At 47.1% G+C, this 27,393-nt stretch overlaps 1 protein-coding gene across 1 annotated transcript; it reads left to right on the top strand.

The window, feature by feature from the left end:
• LOC139415541 (rho guanine nucleotide exchange factor TIAM2-like) lies at positions 1-27,360 on the top strand. Its single transcript, XM_071163648.1, has 23 exons — positions 1-1,296; positions 3,341-3,830; positions 4,147-4,322; positions 7,334-7,558; positions 8,753-8,938; positions 9,181-9,327; positions 12,548-12,610; positions 13,603-13,770; positions 14,368-14,472; positions 14,694-14,772; positions 14,930-15,019; positions 15,267-15,482; positions 16,784-16,887; positions 19,287-19,499; positions 20,424-20,492; positions 20,925-21,050; positions 21,310-21,418; positions 21,701-21,880; positions 22,133-22,251; positions 25,171-25,279; positions 25,413-25,471; positions 25,570-25,748; positions 25,887-27,360. Exons 1-23 carry the CDS (start codon positions 1-3, stop codon positions 26,530-26,532), a joined length of 5,154 nt encoding a protein of 1,717 aa, XP_071019749.1. The 3' UTR covers positions 26,533-27,360.
• The last annotated feature ends 33 nt before the right edge of the window (positions 27,361-27,393 follow it).

Below are 27,393 nucleotides of genomic sequence, written 5' to 3'. Positions count from 1 at the left end.
ATGGGAAACACTGACAGCCAGTACAGCAACTTCAACGTCCCTGGGAAACCCAAACCCTGCTCTCTAAAGTTCCACTCCATTAAAGAGGAAGTCCTGTCCCCCAATAGCTGGTGGAGGGGCAGCGAGGGGGGCGGCCAGGAGTACAAAACCAGAGGCATGGGAGGGAGGGTCTGCCTGCCCCAGCAGAAGATCACTCACAACCAGCCTTGTGGCTTGTCGCAACACTACGAGCACCACATCACCAAGGAGGGCAGGGGACTGAGAGGGCCCCCAGGAGCCAAGCTGAAGTCCAGCTCTCCGCAGTGTTGTGGCAGAGGGGACAGTTCCCAAGTGACCAGGAAAAGCAGTGGTCATAACGGCTATGGTTTCCTGGAGAGTAGCGGGGAGAATGTGAACGGTCTCGATGCTAACGGGCAGCGCACCCCTGAGATGACTTCCCTGTGTGAGCCAATAGAGAGCCGCAGCAGCCCCAAGGTGCTCCTCAGTAAGGACGGCAGCATGCGTGTGGAGTTCACCAATGCCAGGAGGATGTCTCTGGAGCCCCAGGATCTGTCAGGCCACAGCCACAATGCAGTAGCAGCCCCAGAGCCCTCTCTGACTAGGACCAGTAAGGGTAGCTCGCTCAGCTCCGAGGGCTCCTGGTACGACTCTCCTTGGGGGAACACCACAGAGCTCAACGATAATGTGTTCACATGTAGTCAGACCACAACGAGGGACAACAGTAGTGGCTACACCACCTACTCCTCCACACGCACTGAGGAGACGGGCTGCGACTACAACACCTTCTCATCCGCCCGTATTGAGGACATGTCCCCGGGGTTCAACCCCAACCTCCTCTTCCAGACCATGGATAGTAATGGACAATATGCAAGCCGAGGGTTTAACAGCAACGGGTATAACTCTTGCTCTTTGGGCCGCACTGAGGACAGTGGCATCGGAGATTCTATGATTCTCTACCCAGAGCAGAGTCAGTTTAGCCTCATCTCCCCTCCCGTGTCCCTATCTGACCTCAGCATGGTGGCTACATACCCCACACCTCACTTCCAGGACATCCCCCAGCGCCGGGCGTCGCTGGCCTCGGTGCTGACCCTGGACGTGGGCGACCAGGAGGAGAGCTCAGAGTCGGGCGACCAGTGCTACTCCTCCGCTCACAGTCACACGCTGCCCTGCAGGAGGGTCGCCACCGAGCCTACCGCCATCGTCGTCAGCAACAGCAGGAAGGACAACCTGAAGAGCCGAATCCGGCGCCTCGGCGACTGGACAGGAAGTCTAAGCAGGAAGAAAAGAAGACTACAGGTTAGGAAGGAGGGGAAGAAAGGGGAGATGGAAGGAGGAGGGGAGGGTATATAGTGAAGGGGGAAAGGGAGTAAGACTGGACATGTACTGTAGACTCTTTATCAGATGACCTGTTGCCAGTTATCTATGACATGAGACTGCAGGCTGACTATGTGTGATGGTAATCTCATTGTTCAGGTTGTTTTGGTCAACGTGATTGGCTGATGGCTGTTGGCTCTTAGAACCAATCAGATGAAGCAGAACACTGCAGTGTCACAGGAATATCTCTCTGTCAAACATCATCCTATGACTGTTAAATACTAACAAACGTTTCAGAACCTTACATCATTATGACAGATGTTATGTACGTCTCCTTAAGGCTTTGTGTCGAATTTGAGGGGAAAGATTTCAAAGGTCAGAAAGGAAATCTTCCCTGCTTATTTTGTCGCCGGAGAACGTTAAATTAGGCCAGAGTCACACATGACCAAGCATTTTCCAGCATTACTTGAGCTAAAATACTGCCGTGAACAGCCTTTATTTGTCGACAGTGGACAAGAGGATGTAATCAGGTAATAATGATGGTGTTATATGACTCCATTGCGTTTTTTCTCTGTATTGTATAGCAGGCTGAGGCCCCGCCTCCTGGCTATGTAAGAGAAGCCCTCTACCTTTCTCTGTATTGTATAGCAGGCTGAGACCCCGCCTCCTGGCTATGTAAGAGGAGCCCTCTACCTTTCTCTGTATTGTATAGCAGGCTGAGACCCCGCCTCCTGGCTATGTAAGAGGAGCCCTCTACCTTTCTCTGTATTGTATAGCAGGCTGAGACCCCACCTCCTGGCTATGTAAGAGGAGCCCTCTACCTTTCTCTGTATTGTATAGCAGGCTGAGACCCCGCCTCCTGGCTATGTAAGAGGAGCCCTCTACCTTTCTCTGTATTGTATAGCAGGCTGAAATCCCGCCTCCTGGCTATGTAAGAGGAGCCCTCTACCTTTCTCGTTATTGTATAGCAGGCTGAGACCCCGCCTCCTGGCTATGTAAAAGGAGCCTCTACCTTTCTCTGTATTGTATAGCAGACTGAGACCCCGCCTCCTGGCTATGTAAGAGGAGCCCTCTACCTTTCTCTGTATTGTATAGCAGGCTGAGACCCCGCCTCCTGGCTATGTAAGAGGAGCCCTCTACCTTTCTCTGTATTGTATAGCAGGCTGAGACCCCGCCTCCTGGCTATGTAAGAGGAGCCCTCTACCTTTCTCTGTATTGTATAGCAGGCTGAGACCCCGCCTCCTGGCTATGTAAGAGGAGCCCTCTACCTTTCTCTGTATTGTATAGCAGGCTGAGACCCCGCCTCCTGGCTATGTAAGAGGAGCCCTCTACCTTTCTCTGACAGGAGAAAGTGTTTCTTGTTCGCTATTAATGAGAGATTACGGTCGCCGTTCTACTGAACCAGTGATGTTAAGATGGGCTTTGTCTTGTTCCAGTAGGAATGGAAATGCATTAATAGATACAGCATGTAAGAGCTTTAGGTCAGTGGGTCAAGACTCGAGTGTACTCATTCACACCCAAAGATACCTACACTAGAACTATTTTACCCTTTCATCTGTGGGCCTGATTCCTTTTGGGTCGCAATCTAAGACTAGGTCCTGGTTTTTTGTTGGTCACAAGAAACCTTTAACATGTTTAGGCGGGGCAAGTCAGAAGAATGTTTGGATAATTTCCATGTGTTCTGTTACCCGTACCAGGGAAATTCCAGGCTGTTATTATAGGGGACTGATTGTTGCAAAAATATTTTACAATATCATGTTAGAGTATCTCATGATACATTTCATATTGTTTTCTAATAGAAATAGACAACAATTGCCTACTGTTCAGGAATTGGTAGTCGAGAAATAGATGAAAATGTGCCTCTTCTGTGTTCCTGATCTTGTGATATTGTAAGATTATCGTTTAACTTTACACACAAAGGTCTAGTTAGTTAACTATTCAGACTTGTTTTCCTCCTCAAAACCATCCTGATCTCTCTCTCTTACTCTCTCTCTTGCTTTCTTACTCTCGTTCTCTCTCTCCCTAGGAGCCTTATGGCAGTGAGGCCAGTGAAGGCTTTATCATTGGAGTGGATCCTGGCTTAGGTGACTCCAGCTCCCAGGTAACTGGTCCAGTATGGAACTCCCTCCACACCCAGACCCTGTCAGTCCGCTCTGGGGCCTCCAGGGGCCAACAGAGCCACAGTGACGCCTTGCGGCAGAACATCTATGAGAATTTCATGCAGGAGCTGGAGACAGGAGGCAACAGCGGGACGGAGCGGACCGAGCCCTCGGAGGATGGAGAGGGGGAGGACATGGGAGGAGCAAGGGGAATAGGAGTGGGGGAACAGGGAGAGAGTAGTGGCAGTGGCTCCCTGGGCTCTCTGGAACAGCTGGACATGCTGTTTGAGAAGGAGCAGGGGGTGGTACGCAGGGCCGGCTGGCTCTCCATCAAACCCCTCCTCACCCTGCATAAGGACAGGAAGCTGGAGCTCGTGGCCCGCAGGAAGTGGCGGCAGTACTGGGTCACGCTCAAAGGTAGGGCTTCCTCCGCCTTCCACCTACACACACTGGAAATAACCTGTAATACATACAGACAATAGGGGTACATCCCAAATGGCACCCTATTCCCTATATAGTGCACTTCTTTTGACCAGAGCCCTAGTGCACTATAAAAGGAATAGGGTGCCATTTGGGATGCTGACTAGGTCCCCCTTGGGAAAGAAGTCTTCTGACCACCATTGGCCAACCTGGTTAAATAAAGGTTGCATGCACTCTGCATATATGTTCTGTAGGTATTCCCCATTAAAGCTGTGTGTTAGCTGAAGCCTCCTCTCCTCCCTGGTGCATACAGGGTGCACCCTCCTGTTCTATGAGACCTATGGAAAAAGTAGCTGTCCCGAGCAGGAGCTGTCCCCATGCTACACCCTGCTTGCTGAGGACAGCATAGTCCAGGCGATCCCTGAACACCCCAAGAAGGAGAACGTCTTCTGCCTGAGCAACGGCTACGGAGATGTCTATCTGTTGCAGGTACGTTCTACCCGAGGCTCACACACAGATTTCTCCCCAAGCTCGGATGTACAGTAGCTATATGAGCTATAGCCTCCACACCCAGCTGGCGTACCGCAGAGCGGATCTGGACCCAGAACAGGGTGATTTAAAAAAACATTATTATTATATACATATTTTATTTTCTGCTGGGTCAGGCTTCGACCCCTGGTATCATTTAAACACACATAAGACAGGGAAGATTGCATATAATTGCAGTAAATTAGCTTTAAAACAGAAAAAAAGAATCTCTGTCCCATAGCAAAATGTGTAGAATTGCTGGAAATTAGCTTTAAAACTGCAACATTTTCTCTCCGCCAACAAGAGGGGTGTGAACAGTTTGGGGTCGCATGGATTGTGAGGTGGAGGTTTGTTACCACGCTGTTAAATGACATTATCCACCTGGACCTTTGCCACCTCGGAAATGTGTGACCGGACCTTCTCCAAATAGTAGTGGAATACCCCTGCGCTATCGTATGCACTGTGAACTCTGCACAATAGCCTGGGGATGAGGTTAGTTCCACACAGACTGTTGTGCCGTCAATGGAGGCACCTGTCATGTTTGAATCTGCAGTACATCATCGTGTTGATTTAGTCTTTACAAATGGGACATTATAACACTCTGAGCTTGTCTCTTGTTTATTTGTAGGATGTTCTCTTTTTCTTAGAGCACAGTGTGAATGGCTGAGAGGAAACATTTTGGGGGGTTTAATGGGTTTCTGCTGTATTTCCTGCTCCTGTCTCACAGGCCCCGGTGACAGGGTTGTGCTTTCTACTCAGACTGCAGTCTGTTGAGAGGGTTTGTTACAGCTCCTGCTATGGGACAAGCACAAGTATGGACTAGGCTGGACATCTGCTTTTTAGGATTTGCTGTGCTGTTGTTTTTGCTTGGTAATGACTGCGTTGGTGTTGGTTATGTCCTGTCTGGGTGTAGTGTCAGCTTTACAGCTCCATTGTTACAGTGTATGTTCTATAAGAGGGTGAAATGGCCGTGTTGGGAAAAACCTCCCTACTGGCTGATCTGAGTCGACTAGTCGTGTATGATTTTTAAATGTTTGACATTTTTATTTCACCTTTATTTAACCAGGTTGTCACAACCTGGAATTAAACTTGGTAAAATGGAGTAATTTAATAAAACCTAACATAACTCCAAAACCATAAATACAAATGAAACAAACTGGGTACGAGGACCCGTCGTGCACCAAATACAAAAACAACACGAACTGAACATAAAACAATCTCTGACAAAGACATGATGGGAAACAGAGGGTTAAATACACAACAGGTAATGAATGGGATTGAAACCAGGTGTGTAGGAAGACAAGACAAAACCAATGGAAAAATGACAAATGGATCAATGATGGCTAGAAGACCGGTGACGTCGACCGCCGAGCACCACCCGAACAAGGAGAGGCATCGACTTCGGCAGAAGTCTTGACACAGGTAGGCCAGTTGAGAACAAGTTCTCATTTACAACTGCGACCTGGCCAAGATAAAGCAAAGCAGTGCGACAAAAACAACAACACAGAGTTACACATAAACAAACGTACAGTCAATAGTACAAAATAAAATAAAATTTGAAAAATCTATGTACAGTTTGTGCAAATGTAGAAGAGTAGGGAGGTAGGCAATAAATAGGCCCTAGAGGTGAAATAATTACAATTTTAGCATTAATACTGGAGTGATAGATGTGCAGTTGATGATGTGCAAGTAGAGATACCAGGGTGCAAGAGGGTAAGTAATAATCTGGGGATGAGGTAGTTGGGTGTGCTATTTACAGATAGCATCCTAAATGCCACCCTATTTCCCTATACAGTACCCTGTGGGTCCTGGTCAAAAGTAGTGCATGTTAGGAATAGGGTGCCATTTTGGATGCATCCAGTGTGTCTGTTTGGGAATAGGGTTGTTTGCCTCATTTTTCCACATTCGAGAGGGAAGGTCTTTTCTCTTGAATGTGCATTACACTCAGTTTTACGAGCGTTGAAAGCACCTTCTTTTTCTCAGAGAGTAACATTCATTTGATTCAGTTACCAAGTGTTTACCAGACACACAAATCACACCGCAGGGCTGTATCTACCCAACATCACCATGGCAACGGGGAAACCTTGGCCTGTTGCACTGAGGCACTGAGGGAGTGAAGCCTTATAGCGAAAGTGATGAATGTGATGAATGAGAGAGAAAGCAGAGCAATGACAACCATGTTCCCCTGCAGTTCCCTTAGGCTGGCACTGTGTCACCTGTCCCCATGTTCCCCTGCCCTTCCCTTGGCCTGGCACTGTGTCACCTGGCCCCATGTTCCCCTGCCCTTCCCTTGGCCTTGCACTGTCACCTGTCCCCATGTTCCCCTGCCCTTCCCTTGGCCTGGCACTGTGTCACCTGGCCCCATGTTCCCCTTCCCTTGGACTGGCACTGTTAACCTGGCCCCATGTTCCTCTGCCCTTCCCTTAGCCTGGCACTGTGTCACCTGGCCCCATGTTCCTCTGCCCTTCCCTTAGCCTGGCACTGTTAACCTGGCCCCATGTTCCCCTGCCCTTCCCTTGGCCTGACACTGTGTCACCTGGCCCCATGTTCCTCTGCCCTTCCCTTAGCCTGGCAATGTGTCACCTTGCCCCATGTTCCCCTGCCCTTCCCTTAGCCTGGCACTGTGTCACCTGGCCCCATGTTCATCTGCCCTTCCCTTAGCCTGGCAATGTGTCACCTGGCCCCATGTTCCCCTGCCCTTCCCTTAGCCTGGCACTGTGTCACCTGGCCCCATGTTCCTCTGCCCTTCCCTTAGCCTGGCAATGTGTCACCTGGCCCCATGTTCCCCTGCCCTTCCCTTAGCCTGGCAATGTGTCACCTGGCCCTATGTTCCTCTGCCCTTCCCTTAGCCTGGCACTGTGTCACCTGGAACCATGTTCCCCTGCCCTTCCCTTAGCCTGACACTGTGTCACCTGGCCCCATGTTCCCCTGCTCCATGGCACTGTGTCACCTGGCCTCATTCCTCCCCGCAGGCTGCTAATCAGACAGACCTGGAGAACTGGGTGACAGCCATCCACTCTGCCAGCGCCTCTCTGCTGGCTAAGAGACAGGGGAAGGAGGACACAGTGCGGTTACTGAGGAGCCAGACTGGCGCCCTGCTGCAGAAGATAGACATGGACAGCAAGATGAAGAAGATGGCTGAGTTGCAGCTGTCTGTCATCAGTGACCAGAGGAACAGGAAGGCCATCAAGAGCCAGGTGAGGCACTGGTGTGTGTGTGTGTGTGTGTGTGTGTGTGTGTGTGTGTGTGTGTCAAGATCAGAGGCCACTGTTAGCCCTAGCCATTCAAACAAGCAGTTAGTTAAATTGGCCTATTAAGTCATCAGTGTCTGAGCTCCATGGAAACCAGACAATTCTCCCTCTGAAGAGCCACACATATACACCTGCATGACATCTTCTTGTTTCTGTCCGCATAGCCTGCGAGTTAGAACGTTCATGTAATGGCTGAAATCATTACGTTATTACACCGTTCCTTGTGGTTGTGGAACATACTGACATGAGCCCAGATGTGTTGGCAGCAGAGTTTGTTGAAACTGGGGTTTTATGCTTTCAGACCCAAGCAAGATGACATAAGGAAAGTCATTTGTATTCCAGATGTTCTCAGTCTAACAGACTAGTACAACACATTCGGTCCACTCCACATAGAAGTCTGTTGTAATGGGAAACCCAGATGAGGGGGACATTTTGCAGAACACACACCAAATGCAGATGAGGAGGATGTTTTATTGCGTAACACACACCAATGCGGATGAGGAGGACGCTTTATTCCGTAGCACACCAATGAAGATGAGGAGGATGTTTTATTCCGTAGCACACCAATGAAGATGAGGAGGACGTTTTATTCCGTAGCACACCAATGAAGATGAGGAGGGCGTTTTATTCCGTAGCACACCAATGAAGATGAGGAGGATGTTTTATTGCGTAACACACCAATGAAGATGAGGAGGACGTTTTATTCTGTAGCACACCAATGAAGATGATCGTTCCTCTTCCCTGGGTGTGTTGGATAAGGGCGATTTAATGTGATTATGTGGCGTAGCTCCAATGAGCCATGTGACTCACCTCGTCTTCCTCTGTCTGCTATGGTGGGACCAGAGCCACATCTCATTACTAAAAACGTTTTTTTAAATTCGCTGCTGTTTTGCTTTGTGTAATGTCACATCACCAACAGTTTTGGAAATAAGGTTGCTAACATGGTGAACTGTGTCAAAGTTGGCCAAACTCTCTCTATGTACTGTATATGGTTCTGGGTGTGACTGTGAGCATGTGTTTCTGCCTTGCCTGGTCTCTCATTGTCAATAAGAGGGTGGAGAAGTCATCCTGTCACCTTGAGAGTGACTCTAACCCTGTGTACTGTGATGTGACCCTGTCTCTCTGTCTGTTTCTCCCCAGATCCAGCAATGGGAGCAGAACCTGGAGAAGTTCAACATCGACCTGTTCCGGATACGCTGTTACCTGGCCAGCCTGCAGGGCAGTGAGCTCCCCAACCCTAAGAGTCTCCTGGCCGTGGCCGGACGGCCCTCCAAAACCACCCTGGGACGCCTGGGGATCTTCTCTGTCTCCTCCTTTCATGCCCTGGTGATCTACTGCTTTACACCCATATCAACCCTCCACTTGGGACATTGACATTTCACACGTTCTCTGGACCAGTTCCATTGAAAACTCGTTATCCCCGTTTAAGAAAGCGATTAAGAATGTTATTGAATGCTGCTATATTTATTATGATCAAAAAACATCAGCCTGTTCTCTGGTCAGATTTTTTATACAGATAAAATAAGTCTCTAACCACAGAAGTGATGTCTTTTAATGTCTGTTCTCAGATCTGCACCCGTGACGAGGCGACCCTGCGGAGGCGTTGCCAATCTCTTTCCCGGGGGACACGGAACAAGAGGGGTATCTTCTCTTCCCTCAAGGGTCTGGACAGCCTGACCAAACGCAGCAAGGAGAAGAGGCAGTCCATGTCCCAGGTATTATACAACCTCCCTACAACCTCCCTAAAACGTCCCTACAACCTTCTTACAACCTCCCTACAATCTCCCTACAACCGCCCTACAACCTATTTACAACTTCACAACAACCTTCCTACAACCTCCCTAGAACCTCCCACTCCCACGTGAGTGGTCAAAGTAAAGAATAACTAATTGAGGAGGCAGATAATGTTCTGTACTCGATAAACCTCTGGATTACCCTCCCAAAGCCTTTATTAGGTTAACTGAACCTGTCAGCTGGGAAAGATCTGTGCGGGTTACCCCCTGCTACCCCATTTGCTGCGGCGCCCATGTTTGCCTTTTTCCCGTTCTCCTTTTTATCACCTGTATAAACAATCTTTTTACAAGAGACCTCTTGGCTCCGGACCCGACAGCACGTTTCTGGAGGCTCTCTCTTTTTGAACAGAGAGCATGTTTGATAAATCCAGCAGAGAAGAAGTGGAATGTGTTTCAAGCACTAACTGACTCCTCGCCAACCCATAAATTAGCCAGACGGACAGGGTTAAACTTGCAACATTTTCCTGCTCATCGTAAAGCTATCTTTCCTGTACGTCGTTTGGGAACATTCCAAACTGAGGCAGTGATTGAGGGAGTTGTTTTGTTTTCCCCAGTCAGTGGCAGTAGTTAGCAACCTGCTGAAATTCTCATCATCAGTCATTGAAGTCAAGTCAGTACTCTCCAACACCACTGTCCAAGCCCCAGACCCTATCCCAGCCCCCAGCTGTCCCAGCCCCTATCCCAGCCCCTAGCTGTCCCAGCCCCTATCCCAGCCCCCAGCTGTCCCAGCCCCTATCCCAGCCCCTAGCTGTCCCAACCCCTATCCCAGCCCCCAGCTGTCCCAGCCCCCAGCTGTCCCAGACCCTATCCCAGCCCCTAGCTGTCTCAACCCCTATCCCAGCCCGCAGCTGTCCCAGACCCTATCCCAGCCCCCAGCTGTCCCAGCACCTATCCAAGCCCCTATCCCAGCCCCTAGCTGTCCCAGCCCCTATCCCAGCCCCCAGCTGTCCCAGCCCCTATCCCAGCCCCCAGCTGTCCCAGACCCTATCCCAGCCCCCAGTTGTCCCAGCCCCTATCCCAGCCTCCAGCTGTCCCAGCCCCTATCCCAGCCCCCAGCTGTCCCAGCACCTATCCAAGCCCCTATCCCAGCCACCAGCTGTCCCAGCCACTGCCCCTGTCTTAGTCCCTGCCCAAATCCCCTATTCCCCAGCCCCTATCCCAGCATCAGCCCCAGCACTATTCCCCAGCTCCAGCCCCTGCTGCAGCCCCAACCACTGTCCTTGTCCAAGCCCCCAGCCCATATCCCAGCTTTAGTGCCTGCATCTCCCTCTGTCTCTGTCTGATAAACAGCTAGCCTTCAGAGAGTGGTCTATTTTGGGATGTTGATAGGATCTGTTATCCTTAGGACTCCTGTGAAGGACAAGCCAGACTGGGCCCCTCTGCCCGTCATCATTGTTTAGTTCTGTCCAGTCAGTGGGACATTACATTAGACAGATTGACTTGTATAATATGATGATAGGATATACATAGTAAGCCCACTTCACCCCCTGGCACATGCTCTGTGTTGACATTCTGAAAGATACATCTCACAGTCACACCTGGAGTATGTTAACTCACATGTCCATATGCTGCTGATCCAGGCAGCATACGTTGGTAATGCCCAGGGGTGCCTGGGTAATCAGAACTATCACGGTAATAGATGGTCACTATGTAATATAATACACACACACATACACTGAGTATACCAAACATTAAAGACACCTTCTTAATATTGAGTTGCACCTTCCCCTTTTGCCCCCAGAACAACCTCAATCCGTCGGGTCATGGATTCTACAAGGTGTTGAAAAGCGTTCCACAGGGATGCTGGCCCATGTTGACTCCAATGCTTCCCACAGTTGTGTCAAGTTGTCTGGATGTCCTTTGGGTGGTGGACCATTCTTGATACACACAGGAAACTGTTGAGCATGAAAAACCCAGCAGCGTTGCAGTTCTTGACACAAACCGGTGCGCCCGGCACCCTACTACCATACCCCGTTCAAAGGCACTTACATCTTTTGTCTTGATCATTCACCCTCTGAACGGCACACATACACATTCTGTCTCAATTGTCTCAAGGCTTACAGATCCTTCTTTAACCTGTCTCCTCCCATTGGTCTACACTGATTGAAGTGACATCAATAAGGGATCATAGCGTTCACCTGCATTCCCCTGGTCAGTCTCTGTCATGGAAAGAGCACAATGTATTGTACACTCAGTGTATAACATGACGGCCTCTGATCTCTGTACACAGGTCAAACGTACAGTAGTGCCCAAATCCGTACATGATTCCCTCCGTAGTCATGGGGCAGATAGGAAGAGATCTCCCAGCAGTGAAGTTCTTTGTTATGAGGCTGAGTCAGAGAAAGCTTAATCTCACTATAGAGGCCAGCTAGACCACTCAATGGAACAGAGATGGAACAGACATTAGAAGCCACATGTGGTTAATTGTTGTAAGCTGCAGCATGCCAGCCCAATGGCGACAAACAGATGGTCTGTGTAAACCGCCGTGCCGTCCCACTAAACGTCCTACAGCCCCACATTTACCAAAGGGGATCTACTCTACCCCCTTCTCTCTGCTAGCACAGCAGTTTGTTTTTATTGTAGGGTGATTGGGGGTTGATCACTTTAAGAGCCTTGTAATCGTTTCCAGAGAGCTGTAATGTCAGCCAGTCAAATCAGCCAGTCAAATCAGCCAGTCAGAAAAGGTACAGATGTAAAATGACTAGCTCATTCAAGCATTTTGAGTCCTTTGTACTGTGATTGTTGTTTAGTTCCAGTAAGCTGTTGGCATTTGTTGACACAGGTAAGGTATCTTGTCTCTGTGGTGGTCCTGCCTGCTGCTGGTGGTGGTACAGGTATCTCTGCTGAGGGCAGACTGGTATCTTGGTGTAGGGGAGACAGTCTCCATCCCCGCCAGCCTGATGAGGGCCGTTCCATCTGCCTGACTCCCAGACCTGTAATTTCAACATTACCAAACCCATTATTTCTTCCCATAGATCCTCCCGAGGCTGATTTAGGTCTCCATCTGGATCCGAATAGTATCAAAACCTTTGGTTTTAGAGAGATCATTTTAAAAGATATATAAATATAGACCAGGTAGTTATTTTTAGTGTGCATTCTGCTCCTTGGTCACTTATGAATGTGTGTGTTTTCCATGTTGCAGGTTGTTGAAGGACAAAGTGTTGGAGTGCCTGCTGGCCATGTCCTCAACCACAGCAGCTCTGAGGTACAGTAAGCACTTTGTCCGGAAAACATTTTCCAACATGTTAACTCTTCATTTCTGCAACCAGTGGAAATATGTGAGCACTTCATCTTTCACTAGCTAACCACATTTCAATATTCTATTCAATAACTTTAGGTTGTCATGGATACATTTGATACATCAACCTTTTTCCTCTTTGTTGAAGAAAGTCTCCTAATACTGCCCCTATGTTTGCTCTAGAACCAGGTGTTAGGGAGAAGTGCATCCAAAATGGCATCCTATATTCTATATAGTGCACTACTTTTGACCAGGGCACATAGTGACCAGAGCCCTATGGGTATTGCACGATATAGGGAATAGGGTGCCATTTGGGACCTAGTCGAGGAGTATTGTTGTTGATCAATCTCAGCCTAATGGGGGATAGTGAGGGTGGGTGGGATGGAGGAATGGAGGGAGAGGGGGCTTTCTATTCACACTGGGTCGGGGTTAGCACAGCTGTCACAGCAGCATCCTGGTATGTTGACCCTGCTTCATGCAAACAGGCAGGCGTGAGGAGGACAAAGAGCCCTTCGAGGGTCTGGGGGATGGGGGGGTTAGGCCGACGGAGAATTCCATTGTCACCTAGTGACAGCCCTCTGTACGGCCAGAGAATGGGACCCCCCCCACAGACCTGTTGTTGTGTGCTTTCAATGTCTTTTGGCTTTAGTTCGATAGACACATAGGTCAGCTGAGACTGCCATGAAAACACACATTTCTGTTGGGGTTTTAATTAAACATCTACGATTGATAGATTTAGTTAATGTCAGTTTTTTTTGTCATCGTGTATTAATATTATAAGAATAATATCTTGTGGCAAAAGTCACAGAATTCAGAACTTTTCACCACAATGCCAAGAGAGATGTTTTTACCTGATTTAATTATTTGAACTTGTTTAATATAAAACACCTATTTATAAAATACCTTTTGTCAGTTAAGAAACCTAAATTAACTCCTCCCTCTTTGTCTCTCCGTAACAGAGATTGGACGCTCTTGCCAAAATGCAGTTGATAGCACCACCTAAAGGCAACCCTTGGTTCAGCAGTTTGGAACCTCCAGTCTGTGTGAATATGCCCGAAAGCCAAACAGTTACTCTGCACATCAAACCCGATTTCCTCGTATCAGATGTGCTATCTTTGGCCTGTAAGGTAAGCATACTGCATCTATCGCCTCATTATTAATACATTTCAACACTCTCCTAACTCTGAAGTCAGCATTTTGCGGTGAATTCTCCAGTGACTGATATGGATGTTAAAGGCAAACCGGGAATGATAGAAGACAATTGTACAGAACAGCTACTAGTTTAATTGCTCTGGATTCCTCAATAATTCATGCTTTCTCTCCATAGAAAGTTCATTCACTACAGCATAATTTTAGCTGATTGGGAACATGAAGAGTGTTAGTGATTGTGCGGGAGTGTAGCTAGCTACCGTAGCTGAAGACACTGAACATTTCTGACACACTGAGGCGAAGTCACTAATGGCACCCTATTCCCTATATAGTGCACTACTTTTAAACACAGCCCTCTATGGGTATTGTTCAAAAGTAGTGCAGTGGTGTAGTGCAAATGTAGTGCACAACATAATGAATAATATGGCATTCTGGACGTAGCCTCATTGTTTCCTGATCAAAAGTAGGTCACTACATATGGATTAGGGAGCCAATTGGGCCCATAGGGATTAGGGAGCCATTTGGGTCGCACATTGACTCATTCACTTGACTCATTCACTTGGGTCTTGAACTAGGACAGGCACCTGGACCCGAGCCAGCACTGCCTGCGTGTGAGAAGGCTGGTGGGTCAGGACACGGAGACCAGCTCCCCAGCACTCACAGATCCACTACGAGACCTGGTAAGGCCCCAGCTATACAGTAGCAATTCACTGGTAAGCATTCATTGATTTATTCAGTCACTTATTGTGTTATCTCAGAGTCAATACATTTCAATATTAAACCATAATTCCAGGATTATTATCATTTTGTTTCAGAGACAACATTTCTTGCCCCTTTAGGAAGTACATTGATTATGTGTTGATGAGTTGTTCTTCACTCTTCTATGTTCTTCTTCTGAAAGGTGTATGATGAGCTAGAGGTCTTCCCGCTCAATGTTTTCACCATACAACTGTCCCGCCCAGACACAGCAGTGGACTTTGGTGAGTAGGGATTGTGTGTAGTGGGGATTGTGTGTGTGCGTTTGTTTGTGTCTGTGTGTGTGTGTTTGCAAAAAAATGCTTATTTACACTTCGGTTACCTTATTACAGTATAATATCATGTCTTACTGTTTTAACCTCTGACCTATCCCACCTGTAGGCTTTGCTGTGACGGGCCATGTGGACGGAACCAGGAAAGGCCATATCTATGTGAGTGAGGTCACTCCAGAGGGACTGGCTTTCACTGAAGGTACGTCAATTCATAGTTATGGTGTGCTGGCGCTCTGACCAAGATGTAAAAAATTGTCTGGACCACTACTGTTCTAGGAATGTAAAACTGCAATGGTAAAGTTGGTTCAAGAAGGCAGCTTAATTCAATTAATTATTTAACATAAATAAACAGACTTTATTTCAGGAATAGAACACACAGTACAGATGATGTATCTTACCTAGTGACAAACACTAACAGCCTGATTAGTAATGTCTCTTTTCCTCAGGTCTGAGAGCGGGGGATGAGATCCTGTTTCTGAATGGGACCAGTGTGTCCTCCCTGGACATGGGTCTGACGCACCTGTTGTTCAGCCACCAGACCCTCCATCTGTTGCTCAGACGAGAGGACACGACCACTGAGGACCATACCTCTGTCTGGTCAGACTGTGGCCCCTGGCAGCCAGCACCACCGCCACCCAGCCACTGTGGCCCCTGGCCTACAGGTATAGAAAGCACATTCTATAGAAAAGTGTGTGGTCATACGCACATCCTTAAAAACATAGGTGCTGGGCTAATAAAGAACACTAGTATAGAACAAGAAGGCCCTCACACTGTTAAAGCTCCCAATTCACTGCTTTATTGACTACTTTTTAAAACGGCACTTCTTGTTCTAAAGATTCTAAAGTTCACATTCCTCATCTTCATACAGATACTGTTATTGACATCGGGGTACTTCTTAACCTATTTGAACTAACTCAACATTTGGTTTACTGGAGGGCATTCAGTGTCTTCTACCAGCAGGTTTTCATTTTTCAGCACTAGAGGGCCTCAGGCAGCAGTATCTTTGATCAGCCAGTGTGTCTGTGGAGGGGAATGCCATGCTGCCCAGCCAATTCCGCAGGGTGTTTAGGCCTGGCTGGAGACATTCAAATGCCTCATGCTGATTCAATTAAGAGGATGTGAAGACAGCTGGCATGTCTGACTGGTCTGGGCAGCGCAGCACGGTCACTCCATGATGGAGCTAGGATCATTATTGTCTTCATTACATCATGCAATAGTATGTGATTAGATCACTGATTACTGGCATGAGCATAGGCCATCGTTAAATCACTGACAAACAAAGTTTATATATATTGTTGAAAAACAGATACTGAATTTACACTTGAGTGTGCCAAACATTAGGTAACACCTTCCTAATATTGAGTTACAGGAAACTGTTGAGCGTGAAAAACCTAGCAGCGTTGCAGTTCTTGACACGTACACAATCCATGTCACAGTTGTCTCAAGGCTTAAAAATCCTTCTTTAACCTGTCTCCTCCCCTTCATCTAAGTGACATTAATAAGGAATCCAATAAGGGATCATAGCTTTCACCTGGATTCACCAGTCTATGTCATGGAAAGAGCAGGTGTTCATAATGTTTTGTTCACTCAGTGTATAATGATAGTCTCTATTCTGTCTCAAACAGATGATAAACACTTGTTTGTTCCTGTTGGTGTGAGGCCAAGTAGGCTGTATAAGACCCCTGCGAGAGTAGGTGTGAGGCCAAATGAATTGCTCCTGCCTGCTGGGCTTGTAGTGAAGCTAGATTGATGGTGGTTGACACCAGTCAGGTGCACTTAACCTCCCCGCCAGTACAGAACATCCACCATTCATCCCACGGACTGCTGTAAAACTGCCTCTAGTGATTTAAACCAGGAATTCCCTCTCAGCACCTGTATGTGTGTGTGTGTGTTTGTGTGTGTGTTTGGGCACAAGCATTCTGGCCCATCTTGAATCATACTGTCCTGTCTGCTTATCTCTCAGATATGCTACTGCCCCAGGAGCTTCCAGAATGCTCTGTAACGTCTCCCTTTCAGGAGCTGTCACAACAACCACAACCCGCTGATGGGACGGAGCAGCTCGGCCAGGTGAGATGGAGTGTGTGTGTGTGTGCGTGTGTGTGTCAGGTTAAGAGCAGCAAGTGGTGTGTTTGATGGCGTGTCCTGTGTTGGTGATCAGGGCACCTGCTAAAATGAGATGAGTGGCCAGGAGAGTACTGGCTCAGGTTCGACAAACTCCAGGGATGAATGGCTACCAGCAGAGGTCAGAACGCCCAGCCAGGCGTGTAGCATGTTGTTTCCATCTAGCTCCACCAGTGGGGCTATGTGCTGGGTTCTGTCCCAGGAGGATGATGTGGGGGTGGGGGACTTCATCCCTGGGACTTTCTCCCTGCCGTCTCTCAGACAGTCCCTGAAGGACATGCTGGCCGGGCTGCTGGATGAGGTAATCTCCTGAGCGAGCAGGCAGCCGACAGGATCACTCTGCTGGTTGTACTGTAGCTGCTGTAATGTAGTGCCTCTCTCTACTGTAGCTACTGTAATGTAGTGCCTCTCTCTACTGTAGCTGCTGTAATGTAGTGCCGCTCTCTACTGTAGCTGCTGTAATGTAGTGCCTCTCTCTACTGTAGCTGCTGTAATGTAGTGCCTCTCTCTACTGTAGCTGCTGTAATGTAGTGCCTCTCTCTACTGTAGCTGCTGTAATGTAGTGCCTCTCTCTACTGTAGCTGCTGTAATGTAGTGCCTCTCTCTATTGTAGTTACTGTAATGTAGTGCCTCTCTCTATTGTAGTTACTGTAATGTAGTGCCTCTCTCTACTGTAGCTACTGTAATGTAGTGCCTCTCTCTATTGTAGTTACTGTAATGTAGTGCCTCTCTCTACTGTAGCTACTGTAATGTAGTGCCTCTCTCTATTGTAGTTACTGTAATGTAGTGCCTCTCTCTACTGTAGCTACTGTAATGTAGTGCCTCTCTCTACTGTAGCTGCTGTAATGTAGTGCCTCTCTCTATTGTAGTTACTGTAATGTAGTGCCTCTCTCTACTGTAGCTACTGTAATGTAGTGCCTCTCTCTACTGTAGCTGCTGTAATGTAGTGCCTCTCTCTACTGTAGCTGCTGTAATGTAGTGCCTCTCTCTACTGTAGCTGCTGTAATGTAGTGCCTCTCTCTATTGTAGTTACTGTAATGTAGTGCCTCTCTACTGTAGCTGCTGTAATGTAGTGCCTCTCTCTACTGTAGCTACTGTAATGTAGTGCCTCTCTCTACTGTAGCTGCTGTAATGTAGTGCCTCTCTCTACTGTAGCTGCTGTAATGTAGTGCCTCTCTCTATTGTAGTTACTGTAATGTAGTGCCTCTCTCTATTGTAGTTACTGTAATGTAGTGCCTCTATCTACTGTAGCTACTGTAATGTAGTGCCTCTCTCTATTGTAGTTACTGTAATGTAGTTTCTCCTTTTCAGTTTATTGAGAATTCATTGAAAACAGATGCAATTACTGAATTGGAATTTGAGTTTATTTCCTGAATTGACTGACTTCAATTTGAATTGACCTGCTGTATTGTACTGCACTGATTATGCATTGGTACTGTAGCTATTGTTGTTCTGGTGTTATTGCTTGGGAAGGAAAGTTTTTACTGTTCAGGTCTTACTGTAGGTACAACTTATAGGATACATAGGCTACACGCTCCTGAGAGATACACAGATAACACATGTTACAGGAAATAATAAGCCCATAAATGTTCATGCTTATTTTCACCTTCTTTGTCCACGTTTGCTTCTATTTTAGAGGGTATTTTAAAGCTGGATTGCAGCACAGCACAACAGTCCTAACCAGAGGGATTTATCAGTTTGTCAGCACTTTATTATAGCCTGACAGGAGAAATTATGATGACAAATGGGCAAAGCTCTGGCTCGGGATCCTTCCTGCTACTGGGGGTTGCCTGGTGTGTGTGTGTTTACCGCCGATTGTGCTGCCTTTCAAATCTACTGAAGATCTTTGAGTGAAAATGGTGTCAATGTGGATGGATGGAAGTATATGATGTGACATGCTGTTTCAGTAACTAGACTAGACCCTGGTTATGTATCAGCTATCATGCTGTTAGTTGCTCTGTCTCTTGTCTTATGAAAAACTTAATAGCAGTGTTTACCCACAGTGTCCAAATCTCTCTGATCCTGTTTTGCCCATTATACAGCAGCCTGGCTTAAACCTATGGGCCCTCGTCAAATGTAGTGCACTATTAGGGAATAGGATGTCATTTGGGGTATAGACCTGGCTCTCTGTGCACTTTCTGCCTCTCCAAATACAGAGGTTTGACAGACATGCTCTCGGAACTACAGAAGGGGTCGATGATTTTAACTGGCATTATGATTAGGTGCTTGTCGCAGTAGATTCAGGGCTGAGTTGTAACTTAACTCCCCAGAGTAAAGGGCAGTCATTTGATATTCAGAGCTGAAATGAGAATCTCTCCTGACTCGTCTCTCTTCTGTTTCCTCAGAATGTTGAGACGGTGTGCTCGCTAAACCAGACCTTCCCAGAGGACCGTGGGGCAGCGGGGGCAGTGGTGGTGGAGGGCCAGAGGAACCCCTACTCCATGGAGCCCCTCGTTCCCCAGACCCTGAAGCCCCCCTGCCCCAGACACATGTCCATCTCTGAGAGGCTCTGTAAGGTCATACAGGAATTGGTGGACACAGAGAAGTCCTACGTCAAGGTACACACCTGGCCCATTATTCATTATTCAAGTGTCTCAGAGTAGGAGTTATGATCTAGGATCCGTTTAGCCTTTTAGATAAGGATGAATAGATGATATGAACAAGGGGAACCTGATTCTAGATCAGCACTTCTACACAAAAGAGAGGTCAGGGCCTATTCACGACATGTATCAGAGTAGGAGTTATGATCTAGGATCACTTTTGCCTTTTAGATAGTAATGAATGGATAGAGGGGATCTGATCCTAAATCAGCACTCTTGTTCTGATACACGTTATGAACACGGGTCCCTCACATTCTGCTGCCCTGGAACATCCTCTCTGGGGATTTATAATTGATGGTCTCTCTTTATTAATGATCTGCCCGTTAATGAATGGTCTCTAAGTGGCTGTTTGTTAATGATCTCTAGTAGCATTTAGTGTAATGCATATTTACTTACCCTCTTCTTTAACGCCCATGTGTCAGGCTGAGGAGAATGATGATGTCACAGTCTGATAGTGATGATGTCACTGTCTGATAGTGATGATGTCACAGTCGGATAGTGAAGATGTTTCTGTCTAGTAGTGATGATGTCATAGTCTGATAGTAATGATGTTATAGTCTGACAGTGATGATGTGACAGTGATGGTGTCACAGTGGGATAGTGATGATGTCACAGTCGGATAGTGAAGATGTCACAGTCGGATAGTGAAGATGTCAAAGCGATGATGTCAGTCGGATAGTGACGATGTCACTGTCTGATAGTGATGATGTCACCGCCGGATAGTGATGATGTTTCAGTCTAGTAGTTATGATGTCATAGTTTGATAGTGATGATCTTATAGTCTGATAGTGATGATGTTTTATTCTGATAGTGATGATGTTATTGTCGGTTAGTGGTGAAGTCACAGTCTAATGAAGTTTGTTCTCTGTCTCTGTCCCTCAGGACCTGGGCTCTCTGTTTGACATCTACCTAACGCCTCTACAGAGTGAGACCTTCCTCAGCCACGATGAGGTACAGTACAGATGGGTGTGGGCAATATAAAAAATATAGCCTACATGTAAAATGTCTAAATATAGGCAGTTTTACATGTCTAAGCACATGTCAAATACAATAACATTACATTACAGTATGTTCTTATTTGATTATGACTTGTTAGTAAGCTGTATGTTAGTGTGACAACCGGATTTTGAACCTGGGTGTTAGGGAGTTAACTCAAGTCTTCAGATCTCAGAAAAGTCTATCCATCACATGAGCATGGTTCCCAACCACCTCTGTTACATTATCTGTAAATCTCTTTCCATCTTCTATTCTGTACTTTTGTAGCATTTTAGTTTGCTATGTAGTGTATGTACAGTAGCTAAATGGTGCCCATAAAGGCTTTCTAATGATCAATAATCTTCTGTCCTCTGGTTTGTTTCTGTTGTCATCTCCTCCCTCCACTAGATGGAGTCTCTGTTTGGCAGTCTGCCTGAGATGCTGGACTTCCAGAGAGTGTTCCTACACACCCTGGAGGAGCGCATCGCCTGCTCCCCCAACTTCAGCTCCCTGGAGACCCCGGAACAATTCAAGGTACAGTATATCAACAACAAGTCTGGTGATATGCGTGAAATGGCACCCTATTCCCATAGGGTTCTGGTCAAAAGTAGTGCACTATTTAGGGAATAGTGTGCCATTTGGAACACATGTTGAAGGTCTAGTGGGAAAGCTTCACGTTTAATTAACAGGATGTTACTTAGCCTACTGACTGCAGTGTTAGTCAGAGGTAGGCCTGTTTGATGTTTACAGGAAGTGACTGTGCATTCTCTCTTCTTTTACTTTCTGCATCCAGAAACTTCTTCTCTCGCTGGGGGGCTCCTTTCTCTACTACGCCGACCACTTCAAGCTCTACAGCGGCTTCTGTGCCAACCACATCAAAGTCCAAAAGGTTCTGGAACGAGGTAAGGCTGATAGCTATGCTACCTCATGTACAGTAGATCTGAACATCCCACTTACAGTAGTACCCTGTTCAACCATAGGCTAGAAAATGCCATCTAAGTGAAAAGTCAGTGAAAGTTCTGAGGATCAAAAGCCTGCTTTCTCATCTACACTAGACCAGAATATCCTGTCTACTCAGTTAATCATAAATTCCATCTGAAAAGCCAGTGCAAAGGCAGGGAATCAATACCTGCTTTTGCGATTCATCCACACACTTAGCCTAAGTCCTAATTTCCGGTTTACAGCGAAGACAGACCGGGCCTTCAAGCAGTTCCTGGAGACGAGAAACCCCACCAAGCAGCACTCATCCACCCTGGAGTCCTACCTCATTAAGCCAGTCCAGAGGGTGCTCAAGTACCCCCTGCTGCTCAGACAGCTGGTCTCCCTGACCGACTCAGAGAGCGAGGAGCACAGCCACCTCACAGGTAGGACTACATATGACAGGGTTTATGTATGAGCATGCATAGACTCATACAGGGACGTGTACACACACACACACACACACACACACACACACACACACACACACACACACACAGAAACCATAAGACACACAGCACACACCCATTGCCAGGTCTGTCTGATGTGCTAGGCTTGAGCTCTATTGGTGTGTGCTGTAACACTTTGTCTGTCTGTCTGTCTGTCTGTCTGTCTGTCTTTCTGTCTGCGTCCATCAGAGGCTCTGAGAGCCATGGAGAAGGTGGCCAGTCACATCAATGAGATGCAGAAGATCTACGAGGACTACGGAACTGTGTTTGACCAGCTGGTGGCAGAGCAGAGTGGCCCTGAGAAAGAGGTAGAGCATAGCCACCAGTCATACCATTATATGAGTGATATTACAAAAGATATAGGTCCCCTGTGGCTCAGTTGGTAGAGCATGGTGCTTGCAACGCCTGGGTTGTGGGTTTGATTCCCGCTGGGGCCTCCCATATGAAAATGTATGCGATTTTAAGTTGCTTGTACATTGTTTTGGATAAAAGTAAAGCAGTCTGCTAAATGACATCAACTGTATAGTGTAAGTCGGAAGTTTACATACATCTTAGCCAAATACATGTAAACTCAGTTTTTCACAATTCCTGACATTTAATCATTGTAAAAATTCCCTTTCTTAGGTCAGTAAGGATCACCACTTAATTTTAAGAATGTGAAATGTCAGAATAATAGTAGAGAGAATTATTTATTTCAGCTTTGATTTCTTTCATCACATTCCCAGTAGGTCAGAAGTTTACAAACACAGTATTTGGTAGCATTGTCTTTACATTGTTTAACTTGGGTCAAACGTTTCGGTTGGCCTTCCGCAAGCTTCCCACAATAAGTTGGGGGAATTTTGGCCCATTCCTCTTGACAGAGCTGGTGTAACTGAGTCAGGTTTGTAGGCCTCCTTGCTCGCACACACTTTTTCAGTTCTGCCCAAACATTTTCTATGGGATTGAGGTCAGGGCTTTGTGATGGCCACTCCAATACCTTAACTTTGTTGTCCTTAAGCCATTTTTCCACAACTTTGGAAGTATGCTTGGGGTCATTGTCCATTTGGAAGACCCAAGCTTTAACTTCCTGACTGATGTCTTGAGATGTTGCTTCAATATATCCACATACTTTTCATTCCTCATGAAGCCATCTATTTTGTGAAGTGCACCAGTCCCTCCTGCAGCAAAGCACCCCCCCAACATGATGCTTCCACTCCCGTGTCTCACGGTTGGGATGGTGTTCTTCGGCTTGCAAGCCTCCCCATTTTTCCTCCAAACATAAAGATGGTCATTATGGCCAAACAGTTCTATTTTTGTTTCATCAGACCAGAGGACATTTCTCCAAAAGTACGATCTTTGTCCCCATGTACAGCTGCAAACCGTAGTCTGGCTTTTCTATGGCGGGTTTGGAGCAGTGGCTTCTTCCTTGCTGAGCGGCCTTTCAGGTTATGTCGATATTGGACTCGTTTTACTGTGGATATAGATACTTTTGTACCTGTTTCCTCCAGCATCTTCACACGGTCCTTTGCTATTGTTCTGGGATTGATTTGCACTTTTCGCACCAAAATACGTTCATCTCTAGCAGACAGAACGCATCTCCTTCCTGAGCGGTATGACAGCTGCTTGGTCCCATGGTGTTTATACTTGCGTACTATTGTTTGTACAGATGAACGTGGTACCTTCAGGTGTTTGGAAATTGCTCCCAAAGATGAACCAGACTTCTGGAGGTCTACAATTCTTCTTCTTGGCTGATTTCTTTTGATTTTATCCCATGATGTCAAGCAAAGAGGCAGTGAGATTGAAGGTAGGCCTTGAAATACATCCACAGGTACACCTCCAATTGACTCAAATGATGTCAATTAGCCTATCAGAAGCTACTAAAGCCATGACATCATTTTCAGGAATTTTCCAAGCAGTCAACTTAGTGTATGTAAAATTCTGAGTGTATGTGAAATAATCTGTGAGACATGTGATCTGTGAGACAAATAATCTGTGAGACAAATAATCTTTGAGACAATGTAGATGTCCTAACCGACTTGCCAAAACTATAGTTTGTTAACAAGAAATGTGTGGAGTGGTTGAAAAACGAGTTTTAATGACTCCAACCTGAGTGTATGTAAACTTCCGACTTCAACTGTATATACAAAGGTATGTACACAGCACACAGCCATGCAATCTCCATAGACAAACATTGGCAGTAGAATGGCCTTACTGAAAAGCTCAGTGACTTTCAACGTGGCGCTGTCATAGGATGCCACCTTTCCAACAAGTAAATTGGTAAAATTTCTGCCCTGCTGGAGCTGCCCCGTAAAACTGTAAGTGCTGTTATTGTAAAGTGGAAACGTCCAGGAGCAACAACAGCTCAGCTGCAAAGTGGGAGGTCACACAAACTCACAGAACAGGGCCACCGAGTGCTGAAAGCGAGTAAAAATTGTCTGTCCTCAGTTGCTACACTCACTACCGAGTTCCAAACTGCTTCTTGAAGGAATGTCAGCACAAGAACTGTTTGTCTGCAGCTTCATGAAATGGGTTTCCATGACCGAGCAGCCACACACAAGCCTACGATCACCATGCGCAGGGAGAGCGCCAGCTAGAGTGGTGTAAAGCTCGCCACCATTGGACTCTGGAACAGTGGAAATTCATTCTCTGGCGTGATTAATCACCCTTCAACATCTGACAGTCTGACGGACTAATCAGTGTTTCGATGCCAGGAGAACGCTACCTGCCCGAGTGCATAGTGCCAACTGTAAAGTTTGGTGAAGGAGGAATAATGGTCTGGGGCTGTTTTCATGGTTGGTGCTAGGCCTCTTAGTTCTGGTGGAGGGAAATCTTAATTCTACAGCATACAATGACATTCTATGCACAGACCCTGACCTCAACCCCATCGAACACCTTTGGGATGAATTGGAACGCAGACTGTGAGCCAGACCTAATCGCCCAACATCAGTGCTCAACCTCACTAATGCTCTTGTGGCAGAATGGAAGTAAGTCCCTGCGGCAATGTTCCAACATCTAGTGGAAAGCCTTCCCAGGAGAGTGGAGGCTGTTATAGCAGCAAAGGGGGCACCAACTCCATATTAATACCCATGGTTTTGGAATCAGATGTCCGACGAGCAGGTGTCCACATACTTTTGGTCATGTAGTGTATATACATTATATTATAGTATTTTTATACAATTACATGAATCACAGAGTGAACCCTTTAAACCACTAACCTCCCAGACTGTGTCATCCTCTCTCCTCTCCAGGTTACAGAGATCTCCATGGGAGAGTTCCTCATCCACTCCTCATTAAAATGGCTCAACCCTCTCCCCTCCCTGGGTCGCATGAGGAAACATCCTGAGCTAATGCTGTTTGGTGAGTGGGACTTTTTACAATGAAGAGTTGAACCAGAATTACTGACTGGATGATATGGTGTTCAAATGTGTGTTTATTACAACAATCAAACATATCTGACTTAAAATCTAGTTGCTCCTTCCTCTCTGCTCAGTTTTCAAGAGAGCGGTGATCCTGGTGTACCGTGAGCGCAGCAAGATGAGAAAGAGGATGGTGAGTCTCAAACACGTCTGATAAACTGTACTGGTGACTTCATGCTGTATACATGTGATATGACGTCATTGGAGTTCTAATGAGTTCATGTTCTCCAGACCACGTCACGCTCAGGGGACCTGGAGGCCTTCAAGTTCCGCTGGCTCGTCCCGGTGTCGGCAGTGCAGGTCCGCCTGGGGAACGCAGCAGGAACGGAGAGCCCATGTATCTGGGAGCTGGTCCATACCAAGTCTCAGGTGGAGGGGAGACCAGAGACCGTGTTCCAGCTCTGTAGCAGGTGACATTGAAAATGACAGAGATAATGAATGTTTTATCTGTCACGAAAAAGCCAGAAGAACAAAATATATACATTGGAATTAACATGGCAGTGCCTAATTGACTTGATCTCATATGGATCTATATGTGTCTTTTCCAGTGGTTTGGAGAATAAGGCCAGTGTAGTGAAAGCTCTTCGCTCCCTTCGAGACTGGACCTGTAGGCCCCTCCTATCAGAGAGAGGTTCTAGAGAGTACCTAGGCTCCCTCCATAGGATCCAGCCTGCACCGGTCAGAGCCGGCTCCTGGAGAAGACAACAGGAACTGCAGGCCATGAGGACTGCAGGCCACCAGCACCACTCTGACGACGGCAGTGTGACCAGTGGTGCAACCCAACCCTGCCCGGGAGACACCCACTCGGAGCCCCAGCTTCACAGCCGCTCCACCATGGGCCTCCCCAGCCTGGAGGGCGCCACGCTGGGCAAGAGGGCCCGGCTGTGCTCCCTGACCAGCGCCCTGGAGGCCCAGCTCCAGAGACTCAACTTCACAGAGGAGGCCGGGCCGAGGAGTGCTGCGTCCCAGCAGGAGCACCTCAGACCGGGGCCCCACCAGCCCCATCCTGCTGCCCAGAGGAGGGCTAGCAGTCTGCAGGGTCCAGGAGGGCAGGATAATGACCCCCAGTGTGTGGACCTTAATGCCCTGCTGGGGAGGGACTTCAGTGTGCAGAGCCTGACCTCTGTGGTCAATGAGACCTGCTTCTATGACACAGTTATGGGGATCCAGAAGGCGGCCATTCCAACACTATAGGGGCCCTAGAAGTTGCCCCTAGACGCTGGTCTTGGGTCAGTTTTCCCCACTAATGGTTAACAATAGGATTGGGGGACAGCTGATCCTAGATCTGTACCAAGGGAAACTTCACCCGGAGAGCTGATGAACACTATAGAAGGTACACTCCTGTACCTGTCTCGACCCTAATCACACTGACTACATTAGTGCCTGGTCAAGGTACTATGGACTAGAAGATGAATCTCCTTAATGTGTTTACTCTGACTGGTGAGTAGGCTACGACTGAAGACCTGAGCTCTGATCACAGTTACTTGACTTTATCCTTTTATCTCCTAGTGGAGCAAAGGCCTCAAGATCACACTGTGACAGTATATACAGTGCATTTGGAAAGTATTCAGACACCTTCGCATTTTCCACATTTTGTTAAGTTACAGCCTTATTCTAAAAAATATTTTCCCCTCATCAATCTACACACAATACCCCACAATGACATCACAATACCACATACTGACAAAGAAAAACAGGTTTTCAAAATCTTCTGAAATGTATACTTAAAAAAAAATGAAATATCACATTTACTTAAGAATTCAGACCCTTTACTCAGTACTTTGTTGAAGCACCTATGGCAGCGTTTACAGCCTTGCATTTTCTTGGGTATGATGCTACAAGTTTGGCACACCTGTATTTGGGGAGTTTCTCCCATTCTGCTCTGCAGATCCTCTCAAGCTCTGTCAGGTTGGATGGGGAGCGTCGCCACACAGCTATTTTCAGGTCTTTCCAGAGATGTTTGATCGGGTTCAAGTCCAGGCTAAGGCTGGGCCACTCAAGCTGTGTGCTTAGTGTCGTTGTCCTGTTCTGAGTCTGAGGTTCTGAGTGCTCTGG

The sequence above is a fragment of the Oncorhynchus clarkii genome, chromosome 8, assembly GCF_045791955.1.
Source record: "Oncorhynchus clarkii lewisi isolate Uvic-CL-2024 chromosome 8, UVic_Ocla_1.0, whole genome shotgun sequence".
Classification (NCBI taxonomy): Eukaryota; Metazoa; Chordata; class Actinopteri; order Salmoniformes; family Salmonidae; genus Oncorhynchus; species Oncorhynchus clarkii.
The sequence above is the reverse complement of the archived record's forward strand: the minus strand, read 5'-3'. Positions and strand labels throughout refer to the sequence as shown.